At 41.4% G+C, this 13,279-nt stretch overlaps 1 protein-coding gene across 1 annotated transcript in view; it reads right to left on the reverse strand.

The window, feature by feature from the left end:
* The window catches only part of LOC125714961 (neurexin-3a-like), a 280,661-nt gene that overhangs the window by 10,937 nt on the left and 256,445 nt on the right, over nucleotides 1-13,279 (reverse strand). Inside the window, 1 exon segment of the mRNA XM_048986129.1 lies at nucleotides 5,606-5,684. Coding sequence (XP_048842086.1) covers nucleotides 5,606-5,684 — 79 coding nt within the window.

Below are 13,279 nucleotides of genomic sequence, written 5' to 3' on the forward strand. Positions count from 1 at the left end.
AAAATGCCACCCCCCGTCGCTGCGGAACAGACACTGTCGCACAAGAGCATTATCTCATTCCTACGTCTGCTGTGCCCTCCCCCAGAAAACTCAATTGAGTCGGAGGGACAGGATTTCTAACACGATTAAACAAACGTACTGAACGATCCCTGACAGCGACAGACTCTCGGCTGTTTCTCGCGCTCGCAAGGGGCCGTGATGCGCTTGCGTGAGGCCGGTCGTGAGAGGGACGGCATGTGAGCTTGGCTCATTGAGCCCAGAGGACCAGCTGCTCTACGAATCCTCATGGTTTCCAAGATCACAGACGTCTCAACTGGCGAGCGAGGCTGAGTCATCCCCACTCTGCGTTTCGAGCAACATCAAAGGTGACACCTATGTAATTTCGTTTCCGGCGTGGCATCTCCATGCAAAACGTCACATGAAAGAGTTCGGAAGTGCTCAGCGATCCTGAATTTTAACCGCCGCTCACGAACGAGCTGATATCAACCCAGTCTGAACGCATGGGAACGTGGGTCATTATTTGAATAATGATATACGTTAAGCTGCTTAGCAGAGGAACACAGTTTGAAGGAGCCCCTAAGCACGGCCGTATCCCAATCATTCTGAAACACAACCGGGAAAAGAGCTATAAGCCATAGCGAAATAAAGAGCTGACCTAATTGTTACATCACCAAGGAGATATCAGCCTTTTGATGTTTTTTAAATGTAATGCGCAATTTTTTTAATGAATTAATCATGCTTACAACGACACATTAATTATATTGATGGTTCTGTTGATATGGTACAGTGCTAGTTATGCTGCAATCTCACACCTCCAGGTTAGGGGGGTTCAGGTCCTACCCGAGGCACTCAGAATGCAAAGTCTGCATGTTTTCACTGTGTTTGAGCGAGTTTCCTCCTACAATGAAAAATGTGCGGTTAGGAGGAGCACTGCGTCTGAATTCTGTCTGATGTGTGTGCCTTGTAACCAGAAATGTAAAGTACCGAAGTACAAATACTTCATGATTTTGGGTAAAATATGAACCACAATTTTTTCCACTCAGAAAACTCTTGAGCAATATATTTCTTTATTATATATAATGTAATAATCATTTATTATGTAATGCATAATTCCTATTGTGCATCACATATCGTCACCGAACGAACAATATGTTGAGATGCACAATGGGATTAACGTTCGGTTAACGTTAACGGAACATTAACAAAACGTTAGAGAAATTGCTGTCTGATATTTAACCTTTATCACTTTTCAAAGTTAGCAGTACTAGAACTAATACTGAAACAATGGCGATGACTGCATTGGGCAATCAGCCATTTATCATAGTGGAGGAAGAGGCTTGTTGTTGGCTCATATGTTTAGAATTCTTTATTAAATCTGGCCCGTAGATCGATAGTTTGTTTCCCACAGAATAAAAACGTCATTCTGCTCATCTGTGCCAGCAAGCCTGGCAAGTTTCACCGCTTTTTCTGAATTAAAAGAAAATATGTGACTCGGTTTTCCTTATTGAGCTGCACTGTAAATTACAACGTTATATTAAAACCTGTCTTGAGTGAATTTATAAAGATGAGTTGCTTGAATTAATAAGGATGGGTTGCTTTTTGCAATATCAATAGATTTGAATGTATAGTAATTTTTACTCAAGTACTTTAAAGAAAAACATTTTCTTTTGCTTTTATTTGAGTAGCATTTTACTGGTTTACTATTTGAGTAACATTTTGGTGTGATATCTACTAAAGTGAAGTGCTTGTGACTGAATGGCATCCCATCTCTGCATCTCCTACCTAGTGTCCCTCGGGATAGACTGAAAGCTGCTATGACTGGATTAAATCAATTGAAGGATTACGATGGTGCCTGTCACCATGTTTTGTAAAAACAGATGAATATCATATACTTACAATTACACATTTAACGAGTCAATCCAGTGAAAACAAAATAACTGAAGCGAAATTTCAATCATAGCAAGTAATCAATAAACCTCTGGTTTTAAAAATGCACAGCTAACCGTGAACCCTCTTACAGAATTCCTTCAAGGGTGGCAGCAGGGAGATCATCTGACACTTCACAAAACTATAGAGCCATGGATGGACCACAAACAGATTATTTTTTGTATTTTGTGCGTAGAATATACTAACTTGCGAGCACAATTAGTTTAACATGATCAAAAAATACTAACTCAAGCTCACAAAATCCCTAAAATGTGAGACTTTTTTCATGCTCTTCAATTTGCTCTTTTGAGTTCACAAATTAATTAGGTTTTGCTGGTAGTTTGTGTCCGCAAATCCAGGAGCCAGGACTGCGGTCAAGCCTTCCACCCATAGTGTGTGAACACTAGCTGTAAATAAATAATTTAAGTAAAATAAAAGGTAAATTTATGAAAACTGCTTGATCATGAATGTGTCAAAGGTAACTTGATGACCACAAAGACTAATTTTTGTCCATTAAAAATACAGAAGAATAATTCTAAAATTGGAGACATTGTGCATTATTATAACGGCTCAGAGATGCACATCGGTTATTACCATGCACATTATTAAAAATCTGATGACCAAAACCCCTAATTACTACCATAGAATTGTTTGATACTTTGTGCAGACGTGTCAAATCTAGCAGAATAAGACCAAGCTGGAACGCAGTACATATTATGCATTGTTAAAATGATATTGGATCAGTAATATATCCATTTACCTGTACAGTATATAGGTTTTAGTCACTGTAACCCCATTAAAACTCACCATTACCATTAAAACTCTGTGTGGCTACTGTCAGGTATAGTTCATCATTTTCAAATTGGAATGGGAGTCATATGATGTCTAATTAAAAACATTTGAGCGAATACATCTGCCAGCGCAATGCTGGTTTTTTGCAATCGTTTTCTGGACGGCTTGACCATGCCTCAAAGACAGCATCTGCCTTTACGGGCACAGATAACCAAAATGTGAGCACAACGTAATTTATCTGATAGCTGAAAATAGCACATTGAGAGCATGGGAAGAAGAAAATCTTGCGCACGTTTTAGGGGTTTTTCGTGTGTTCGATTTAGTATTTCTTGGGAACGTTAAGCTTAACCGTGCGCACAATTTAGTATTTCGTGCGCATGAAATAATTAAAATAAAACTGTTTGTGGCCCCTCCAGGGCTACGTACAAAATTGAGTAACGGTGTCACGATATGACAGTTCAGGACACAGACAGACGGAATGCACGGACGCGGAAGTAACAGAGAGACAGACAGACAGACAGGGAGAGACAACACTGAGGAGGAGAACACTGCTCTTAAGGGGGTCGAGCTGAGAGCGGGAACACAGCATAAACCAGCGCGCTTAGCCTAAATGCAGAGCTTTCTGAAGTCAGCACAGAAGATGGGCACACTTAGAGTCCATGCACTGGCAAGATCACCAGGGGCTGGGATTCAGTTAGTTTAGCAGAAGCTACAATTATCGCATGCCACAAATGACTGCTTAAGATCAACAAATAAAATAGAAAAACAGATATACTTTGTGGCAATAAAATTCTTTTTATGCCATCTGCATTAAAAAAAAAAAAAGAGTTTAAATGCAGAACGGCTGGGGACAATGGGAGAGGGGTAGGTGGCGTTAGGGGTGGGGGGGTGGGTGAGGTGGGACTCATACTTTCTCACACAACTTTCTTGAGACAATAGGATCGCCCACAAGAGGCTGAAAAAGGGTGATGGCAAGAAAAGATTTTGTTGCCTTTTTCTTTGCTTTGTTAATCAAAAATGGGGATGTTCAGTACGAGCCTATGGAACAGATACTTTAAAGAAAAAAATCAAAAATAAAGAGGAAAAAAGCTCACCACCAAAAATTCATGCGGAACAAGATGTAAGCGGAAGAACGAGGGATGTGTTCATTGTAGATAAATGGGCAGATGAAGATGTCAACGGAATGCAAACGGAGCCTCAAGAAACCGAAAACCACATGGACGCAAAACGAAAATGGCACCAGAACGGAGGAAAAATGTCCACACATGCTGTATGCCTCACCCCCACCCCCCCACAATGAAGAAAAAAAAACTAAACAAAACCGACAAACAACAGCAACAACGGAAAACATCATGCACCACGTCAACTGAATCGGGGGTTTACATGACGTTATGAATTTCTGTGTCAAAGTGACTGGATGACTGGAGGGGGGGGGCCCTGATAATACAACTATGAACTATGGGAAATATTAAAAATAGTTTAACCTTTTTAAAATAATTCTTTACATATTTATTGGGGAATTGATCTCTTGACAGATAAACATGAGGAAATACTCAAAAAATACAGCTGCCATTCATGTCTGGAAAACTTGTTTTCCAATGATGCCTTATGCTTATTCCGAAAATTCCCAAAATGCGGTCTCTTATAAGAGATTATATGGGAGTCCTCTGTCTTACTTACTTACGAGTGTCCTACTTAGGAGCTGATTACATATTTTATTCAGCAGACGAACAGAAATGCCACGACAAATAAGATACAGTAATTGCTAAAGAAAAAAAAATTGAAACTGATTACGAAAGTGCAGAAATGTGCGTTGGACTGAGTATAGATGTGCGTGCTGATTCATTTTACACAACGAGACGCCTCCATTCTGGTGGATGATGTTCGCTGTTAAGGCTGCTCCTCACAGGAGCAACAAATCGAGTATCTCTAACTCGAATTTACAAAATTCAGTAAAACATCTCTTTCATTCTCTGTAACATTTAACTGCAGGGACTTGAGTGGCAGCCTTGTGTAAATCACAATTTAAACATTTTATATTGGATTCAAAACCAATTTCTTTAAGAAATTGTTTGAAGGAAAATAAACGCTAATTATGATTTCACTTCATGTTTATCTTGGCACAATATTTGAAGTTTCTATTTGAAAAATAAAAAGCCTATCCATCCTTTGCCTTGAAACAAAGCTATGTGCGTGTGTATAAAGTTGTACACAGAAATTCGATGATATCTGTTCTCTATTAAGATGTTTAACTCAAGGCAAGCCTCCGAAAATTAGGAAAACGAAAGGAGTCAACAATACAAAAATACCAGATCAATTGCAGTTAATCTGCTAGATATTACATAATTCTGCTGAAAGCTTTTTTTCTCCAAAGAATCTCAAAATGTATCATCCGTCACCAATGCAGTCAATACCACATGAGAGGAAATCTCAAATTTGATACATTTTGAAGCATCACTGCAGAGAACATGGCACAGATACTAATTTTGCACTTTTTAAATAAAGGTAGTCTGCTCTCATTAAATGCTGAGAGGACAAAATTAGTATAAATACATTACCATGTTTACTACATGTTGAACACCCATGGACAAGTGTAACTTATCGCAATAACTGAGGACGTTAGGAAGATTGCTCATAAATTAAATAGGCTTTAATTGCTAACTGAAGGAGATTTCTATAAAGCGCAGGTACCTGGGACATCTGTATGCTCCCAGCTCAGTGCGCGGAAGATTTAAATGCCCTCAAATAGGCTGCATTAGCTAATTAATCCCTGGAAGTCACACTTCATGTGTCCATGAGACATGATGCTTTGAGGTCAGATCCTCAGTTGCAAAATAAATGAAAGGAATCAAGATTGGGCAAGCAGAATTAGTCAAACCCAGCACACCTGCATGTCCTGAATCGCACTCCTCAAGGTCCTCGTCATCGCTGGAACATTCTGCCGATGACACGATGTCGTCTGTTGTCTTTGATGTGGTTGGCAAGGGCAAAATGAAGAAAAAGAAGAAAGAAAGACTTTTGAAATGACAATGAATTACAAACAACGGGCTCATGCAATAACCTAATTCCTGTGGATTCAATTGACTTCTTATTTTCCCCCGCTAAGCGTTTCGGAAATGTCTTTAGAGCTCGAGGAGTGAAGGGGAAGTTTTACAATGTTTCACCTCCGTCTTCTGCTGTTCTCAGGCCGTTAAGAGGAGGGGTCTCAGCCATCTTAGACACTTGCAGAATTATCAATATTTATATACCACAGCATGCAAGGAACAAATGGACTGTTTTAAATACACACTGGACGGCAAATGAACCTTTGTCCCTTTCGCCACCTTTGACCCCACGATGCTGAGCTAGCTGTGCTTTTTCCAGTAGTACTCACACTTATTAGTGGCAAACTTAACCACTTATGCATCGTAGGTTAGGCATGGGAATTCCCCCTGGACTCGCAGAGCGATGAGGCTCGCGCCCCCTGTGTCAAGCCGCAGTGCCATGAGCACCGTCGTCAGGAACCAATTGTGGGATTAATGAAGAGCCGCTCTCCTGCTGCTCGGAAAAACGCCACGTGCGGCTTGGTGAGCACCCCCTTCGGACTGTGCTGGGCGCCAAGATTTTGTTCATTAAAATGCATCCAAATGTGCATTGATGAGCAGGCAGGCCAGAGGAATTTCCACACTGGAGTGCTGTAAAATATTGCTCTTAGTAAATATAATATTATTCATTGAATTTATATTAAGTGTGGAAAAGGATGGAAAGAGAGGGAGCTCACAGATGCAAAAAGCAATAAAAAAGGTAATTGACTGATTTCAGAGACCATCTGAGGTAATCTTCGATTTCCTGCCAAATGGCTCTGATGAACTAGACTATTTAATCTCATAAACAACCAGACTGGTCCTTAGTCCTTCTTCACAAGGTCAGGTACCAGAAGATGATGATGAAAACCATATTATATAGACTCTAGCTCAGAAGTATAAGGATTATCCATGTCAACTTAAGAACATCACTAGTTCACCTTTTAGGTAAACGAGCATGGAAAAATTGCACATTTTAGTATAGACCTACTGTATAAGAAGCAGCTGTAAATTTCAAACATTATAAACAGCGACCATTTACAGTCATGCGAGACTAATTCATATATCTTGCAGAATGCAACCGAAGGATAAATATGGCTTTCCTGGTTTGCCGTATGGAATAATTTCTTCATTCTGTAAAAATGTAATTCTGTAAGTTGCTAACACCCACCTCAAACCAAATTTGCCCCTTTCTAAGAAACCCAACAGTGAGTAAAAATTCAGTATTGAACCACAGGATATCAACTTGCTTAAACATGCTCCAAAGCTCTGGAAATACAGCCTAACACTTTGTGCCACTTAACTGATAAGTAAATCCATCTAAATCCTTTCAGTTTATTCTCAGCCTTTCGGAAATTACACCTCACTTAAAGATCATGTATATCCGGCCATCAAGATGGGGCATTTACCGAGTCGAGGCGTTTCAGGGTGTTACACACAGAAACAATGACACTCGTTTAATATGAAGATCATAATAAATGCTGCACTTCCGCTTACAAATCCAATGATGTTATTCCACACACTCCACACATGCATTGGCATGCATTCTAATCCTGTTGTATTAATGAAACATTGTAGCATTATGGATAAACTTGTACAGACCTGGCAGAGACTCTGACAGGTATGAAGTGTCAGAATTATTTATTGCAACGACAGCATAAGGTGCATCAGCCATAACAAACCAGCATTAATAATTTCACTCACTTGTTTCACATTCCCTAGGTTACATGAGGCCACACCCCCCCACTCAGTTTCCATTATCTGTTATAGGGTGTTTTTATTTATAAAAAAAAAACAACGCAATTCAACAGGAAACAAATGAGACGTGAGAATATTTTATGCATCTGTGATGACTGGACTCCTTTTGTTGCTTTTATATAGACACTTCTGTCATGAATTACCACCTGACTGTGTTACCTGTCTTTGCTTAAATCGTTTCTATTCAGAAGAATGCAATGGCTCAAATCAATAAGCCGATAAATGACGATAAGGGGAACAAACAGAAAGCTCATCCAGCGAAATAACCTCACAGCATCCAGCAAACTCTCAGGACCACCAGCAAACAGAAAGCATTTTTCACGTGCTGTAATTTAACAGAAAATTAATACAGCCATTTATATATAGCAGATTAGCCTGCTGCAATTTTCTGCTGTCAGGGAGCACAAATTGCACACCATTTCCCCTGCACTGGAGTCAAAATGCAACAGCAACAATTGTACCTAGAGGGAGAAATGAGAACCATATTACATGTATTCTAATGTCTCTCTGTTGGATTGCAGTTAACTATTGGATGTGCTTTTAAAATTATCCTGCTTAGTTACAGTACCCTCGAGTGCCTGGCCTGTGTGCTGTACTGGCTGGCATGTACAAGCAGGATTGTACAGATATCAGGTCTTCTTGCAATTCCTCACAAAATAAAGCACTGTTTGCAGAAAAGCCTTCAGCCACAGGGCTCCCGGTCTATGGAAGAGTGCATGAGGGATGGTCCCTTGGTTTTATTATTTAAAACCAGACAGGAGACCTTTACTTTAGCTCAGCCTGCCATAAATAAGGCTGCGGGTGCAACTCTGCATGCTGCTGGTTTGTTATCCTGTGCTTTTGTTGGTCACACTGGACCAGTGGTACAGACCCACTGTCACAGGTCTCCCCACATACCTTGCTGTTCTCTACATGAGGCGGACATCAACTTAGCTCAATAAGTAAGTAAAACTGAACCAAATAATTTACAGTTACTGTATTTGACCTACAACTAAATGAACCAAAGCTTCCTTTGTTGTTTTATTGATTTCTGATCCAGGACATCATATGAGTCATCACATATAGGGATTTTATGCGGGATCACTGTGGTAGTGACTGTATTGAATTAACTGATCTTTATTTAGCTATTTTATTTTCTGAATAATACACAGCTCATTCTGAGTACTGGTGCTAACATACATGGTATGAAAAATGTTCTGTAAAGAATCACACACACACACACACACACACACACACACACATATATATATATATATATATATATATATATATATATATATATATCCCAACAACAGTGTTTTCCCAGCCTGGGAAACTGCCTCAGAATGTTCTGTCTTCAGGTTTCCTGATGGTATTTTCATTGTTGTGCTGATTAAGGCCATCTATCTTGTTTCCTGGTCATCCACTTCTTCTTTTATCTTCAAATCCTCCAAGCATGAAGGTCTTTTCCAACAGACTGGTTCTTCTCATAAAAGTCTCAAAATGATACCTGATTGTACAGTATGTGCTTCAAGTGAGGGTTCAGACTTCATTCAATGAAGAATCCGCATGCTTGTTTCTCTTGAGGTCAGTAGTCTTCTTCAGTTCATGCCGGTCTCGCTGCTTCATTCTCCAACTTTCGCGTACAATGTGCTAGATGCACCTCATCTTTTGGAATTTTATCAAACGACACAGAGTTTGAATTGCAAAATAAGTATAATAGAAATCACCAGCACATCTTAGCAGGGATCAATAAAGAATAAACACAAGCTCCTGGTTTTCATAATTTGATTTTTGATCAAATTTGAATTTGATAAATTGATTTTTGACATTTCCTCATTAAAAAAATTATAATTATAGTAGTGAAAATGAGGAGCGAGCTTATGACGCATCTGTTTGTCTGCTGTGTCCAGACTGTGACTCCTTTAACTTCACTGCGCATTCAGGACATCGGATTGGTTGATCCCGCCTCCTCTTATTGCTTGGACACACCTTCTATACAATCTGATTGGTTATCTCCCTGACCCAATAATTTTTCCTTCTGCCCTCAGAACATTTAGTAAAACTCCCATGAGCCTCAGGAGCAGACTAAGGTGGACTTGGGTTTAACTCTCACACATCACATTACATCACATCAATGAACACTCAGTCGCTTGGTTACCTAGTGCGAGTAGCTGTTTTTGCTAACTGTCAGCAAAGCAATAGCTGTGTTTGTTTATATTCTGCTTATGCAGACAGCAGTGCTGCTTGGGTCTGCAGCTGTGTTTCAGCGGCACTGTGGATTTCATCTGGACACGCTTGGAATTCTGGATGGAAAAGTCTGCTCTTACGAGAGCTGCAACATGACCTGTCTCTCGAGTTTGAGATTTCAGGTCCAGAGAGTACAAATCTAGACCAAGATTTTGTTTCAACCAACCAGTTGAGTACTCTGTGACCATGACTCTTTATACACAACTGGTTCGTTGAAACAAAATCTTGGTTTGGATTTGTACTCTCTGGGTCTGAAATCTCCACCTCTGCCATTTGACTTTAACCTGCTAACCTGCCTTTGGCAAATATCTATCTTTGAGAAAAGAAAAGATGGAATATTAGGTAACACTTTACCTGATGGGGGACAAATACTTAGCAATAACTCAGTTACTACTGAAGTACAAATTATGAACAAATCATGAACAAATATAGTTCATGATTCAATAATTCATTCATTCAATAATGGTGAACAAACATGAGATCAGTATTTCACTTGTGTTATTCGTAACTTGTTCCTTCAGTAGCTCCAGTATTTCACAAAGGTTTTCAGAATTAGCAGATGTAGTAACAAATATAGTAACTGATTCAAATAAAATATGCGTCACGATTCATTAATGATGAATTAACATGAGATCAGTACGTAACTAAGATTTAGTTTGTCATTAATTCACAAGTAATAGCATGATACTATATTATCTGTGCCCCATCAAGTAAAGTGTCGCCAAAGATTCTTCTACCTTTCTCAGTGCCGCACATGAAGATGATCAAAGGTAGCTTCATTTTAAGAACTGAAATAACATGCGACCCCATTCCGCTCAAAATAAGCCATTGTAACGGCCGCCGATCGAACATGAGAAATCTTTCAGCTGGTACAGATATGTGTGGAAAGACCCCGCATGTCTTGCTGAGACGTGTCACCCCACGCTCCTGTTTCCACGGCAGCTCCCATGTCACGCGTGTGTAGCACCCTCGGCGCGCAGACCGCCGCAGGGCCAGCTCGCTCCATTTCTCCTCTTAGTTGCTTGATTTCGATCATTATTTTTATGGGGGAAAAAAAAAAAACTAATTTCGCTGGTGTTCTGGGTGTAACGAATCGTAAGGTATGCTTAAAGAGTTTCGCTCCTCAACGGAGCAACGCGTAGCTCTCGGCAAAACTGGCAGGAAACATGAACGTGTTACTGAGTCCCTTAATGAAACACATTATCCTCTGTCTGGCCGAGGAGGGTTTGGGGGGGGGGGGGGGGGTGGTGGCTGGCAGAAAGGTGTTTCAGCCCGCGGGGGTGGCCAGCCGGCCGACTGTGGTCTGGTCTAGATAAGCTCGCTTCCAACATTGTGTGCAGTCAGGTGCCGAGGACGAGAGAGTGAAGTCTGGCGACTGTGAGATGCTAAAAAAACAGGAGGAGAACAAAAGGTGGGTAACTCAGGATGATCTCTTGCGCGTGTGGCAGGTGTGCAATGGCTGATCTCAGGGTCTAAGCCAGGTAACAGGCTTAAGGGAGCAGAATTGATTTCAGCGGGAATCCAGAGGCTCTCACAGACAGATTTTGCCAGCCGTTCTGTCAAAACGAGTCCAGATTTACTCAAGGAGGGAGGAGGTGCAATGTTGAGTCGGATAAATTAAAAATCTCACACAAGCTGGGAACGTCAAGGTATCAACACGTATGAATGTGCTGCACTTTATAAAATGACTAATGGATCTTAGTATTAGGCATCATTTGACAAACTAAACACTTTACTACAGAAAAAATTCTAGTCCTGCTAGTACAGGGGTAGGGAACCTGATCCATGCAGAGCCGGTGCGGGTTTTTGGGATGGCCTCTCAATCAGCCAATAATAGAGCAGCGATTCTCAACTCCAGTCCTTGGAATCCACTGTTATTGGCTGATTGAGAGGCCATCCCAAAAACCCGCACCGGCTCTCCATGGATCAGGTTCCCTACCCCTGTGCTAGTATCTCCTAAACGTCCATGTTATCAGCAGAGCTTTCAGTGACGCTATATTTGTGCCGAGTGTCACTGGCATCTGGAATATTCTCTCCCTTCTGAGAAAATCCTTCTGTAAACCTGATGGGCCTCCAGATACCATCTGGGGGAGAGCGGGGGCTGTGGGGGGTGTTCACGGTCCCCTGGTTTAGAGCCACTGCCCGGGGCTGGTTCTTCTCCTTGCTTCATTCTACTTTCTCCTTGCCAGGGCAAAGTCGCCAAGCTAATAGTCCGAGGTCGATTTCACATCCTTGTGCGGCGGGCCAGACAGCCAGCGAAGAACACAGGGACGCAGCTGTACATGCTGGCTTGCCAGGAGTCCTTCTGGCACAAGTACATTCTTTTCATATCCCCAACAAACAGCCAGTAATAAAATATTTCCTGAAGTACCAGCGAACAAACCAAAGGACATAATGTAATGTATAAGCTGGGAAATGAGTTGGTACTGACATCTATGTCAACACCAACACAGCAGGACTGCAGCTCGGAATAATGTTTCCATAAATTGATTACAACCGCAACATAACCCAATCCTGCAAATAAATCCTTTCAGAACCCAACAAAGTGTGTTTTAACTTCAGCCTTTTCCTGTAATCTTTCGCAGCTCGAGATCCTGATTTTGGTCTGTGCTTCACAACGGGGACACTGCGGACGGTCAGATTTCAAGCTCTGTGCTACCCTTCATGCATATTTTATTCAACATTTTACAGACGAGGGAAAGGTAGGGAGAGCAGAACTGCGGAGGTGGTGGCCGGAGCAAAGCCAGGGATGCTGAGTGGTCCTCCTGCTACAGGAGTCAACCCGTCGATCTGAAGAGCTCACCACAGCAATGTTTCAAAAGATGTAGGGCAGGATGTGTGATATGAACGGGTTCTTAAGAAGACATGCACAGGCAAAGCGAATCCAATAGGAAATGAGATTGACAGCCATGATTTAAGGACAAGGTTGTCCCACTCTATCCACACTCAAGATCTGACCTGAATTAAGCTCCAGCTGGAGGTGGCAGGTAGCGAGATGGTTAAGGACACATACTATAGGTCTTATCTGAAGGCTCAGCTGTTTCACCTTTGAGTGAAGTCATTAGCCTGAGTAACCAAGTACAGCTAAATCTACGGCTGTATAAATGGACAAAATTGCAGTTTTGGATAGAAGCATACAACTTGTATCACTGTGATACCAGGGTGAGCCCTGCAGGACAAAGAACCCTCCTGGGGGACTGTGACAGCTGTGAGTCTCGTTGGAGAACTTCGCCACCCCTCATCTCAAGGTTAATTATACATAAAGTACAAAAAACACAAACCATGCAGAATGTCAAGTCCTCATAGCTTCGCTGAATCGCTGTACAATTCAAAGGGCTTAACGTTCAGCTCCGAACCATCAAATCTAGACATTTAATTCATAACTTTCTCGGAGCTGCCAGAGCACGATCTGGGCCAGTGACCAGCACAGCAGGCAGGATTTTTTTGCCCACTGGGGGAGTGTGGACCAGCATGCGAGAGAGCGACTGCCTCTTACAGCTCAGCTGATGGCC

The sequence above is a fragment of the Brienomyrus brachyistius genome, chromosome 19, assembly GCF_023856365.1.
Source record: "Brienomyrus brachyistius isolate T26 chromosome 19, BBRACH_0.4, whole genome shotgun sequence".
Classification (NCBI taxonomy): Eukaryota; Metazoa; Chordata; class Actinopteri; order Osteoglossiformes; family Mormyridae; genus Brienomyrus; species Brienomyrus brachyistius.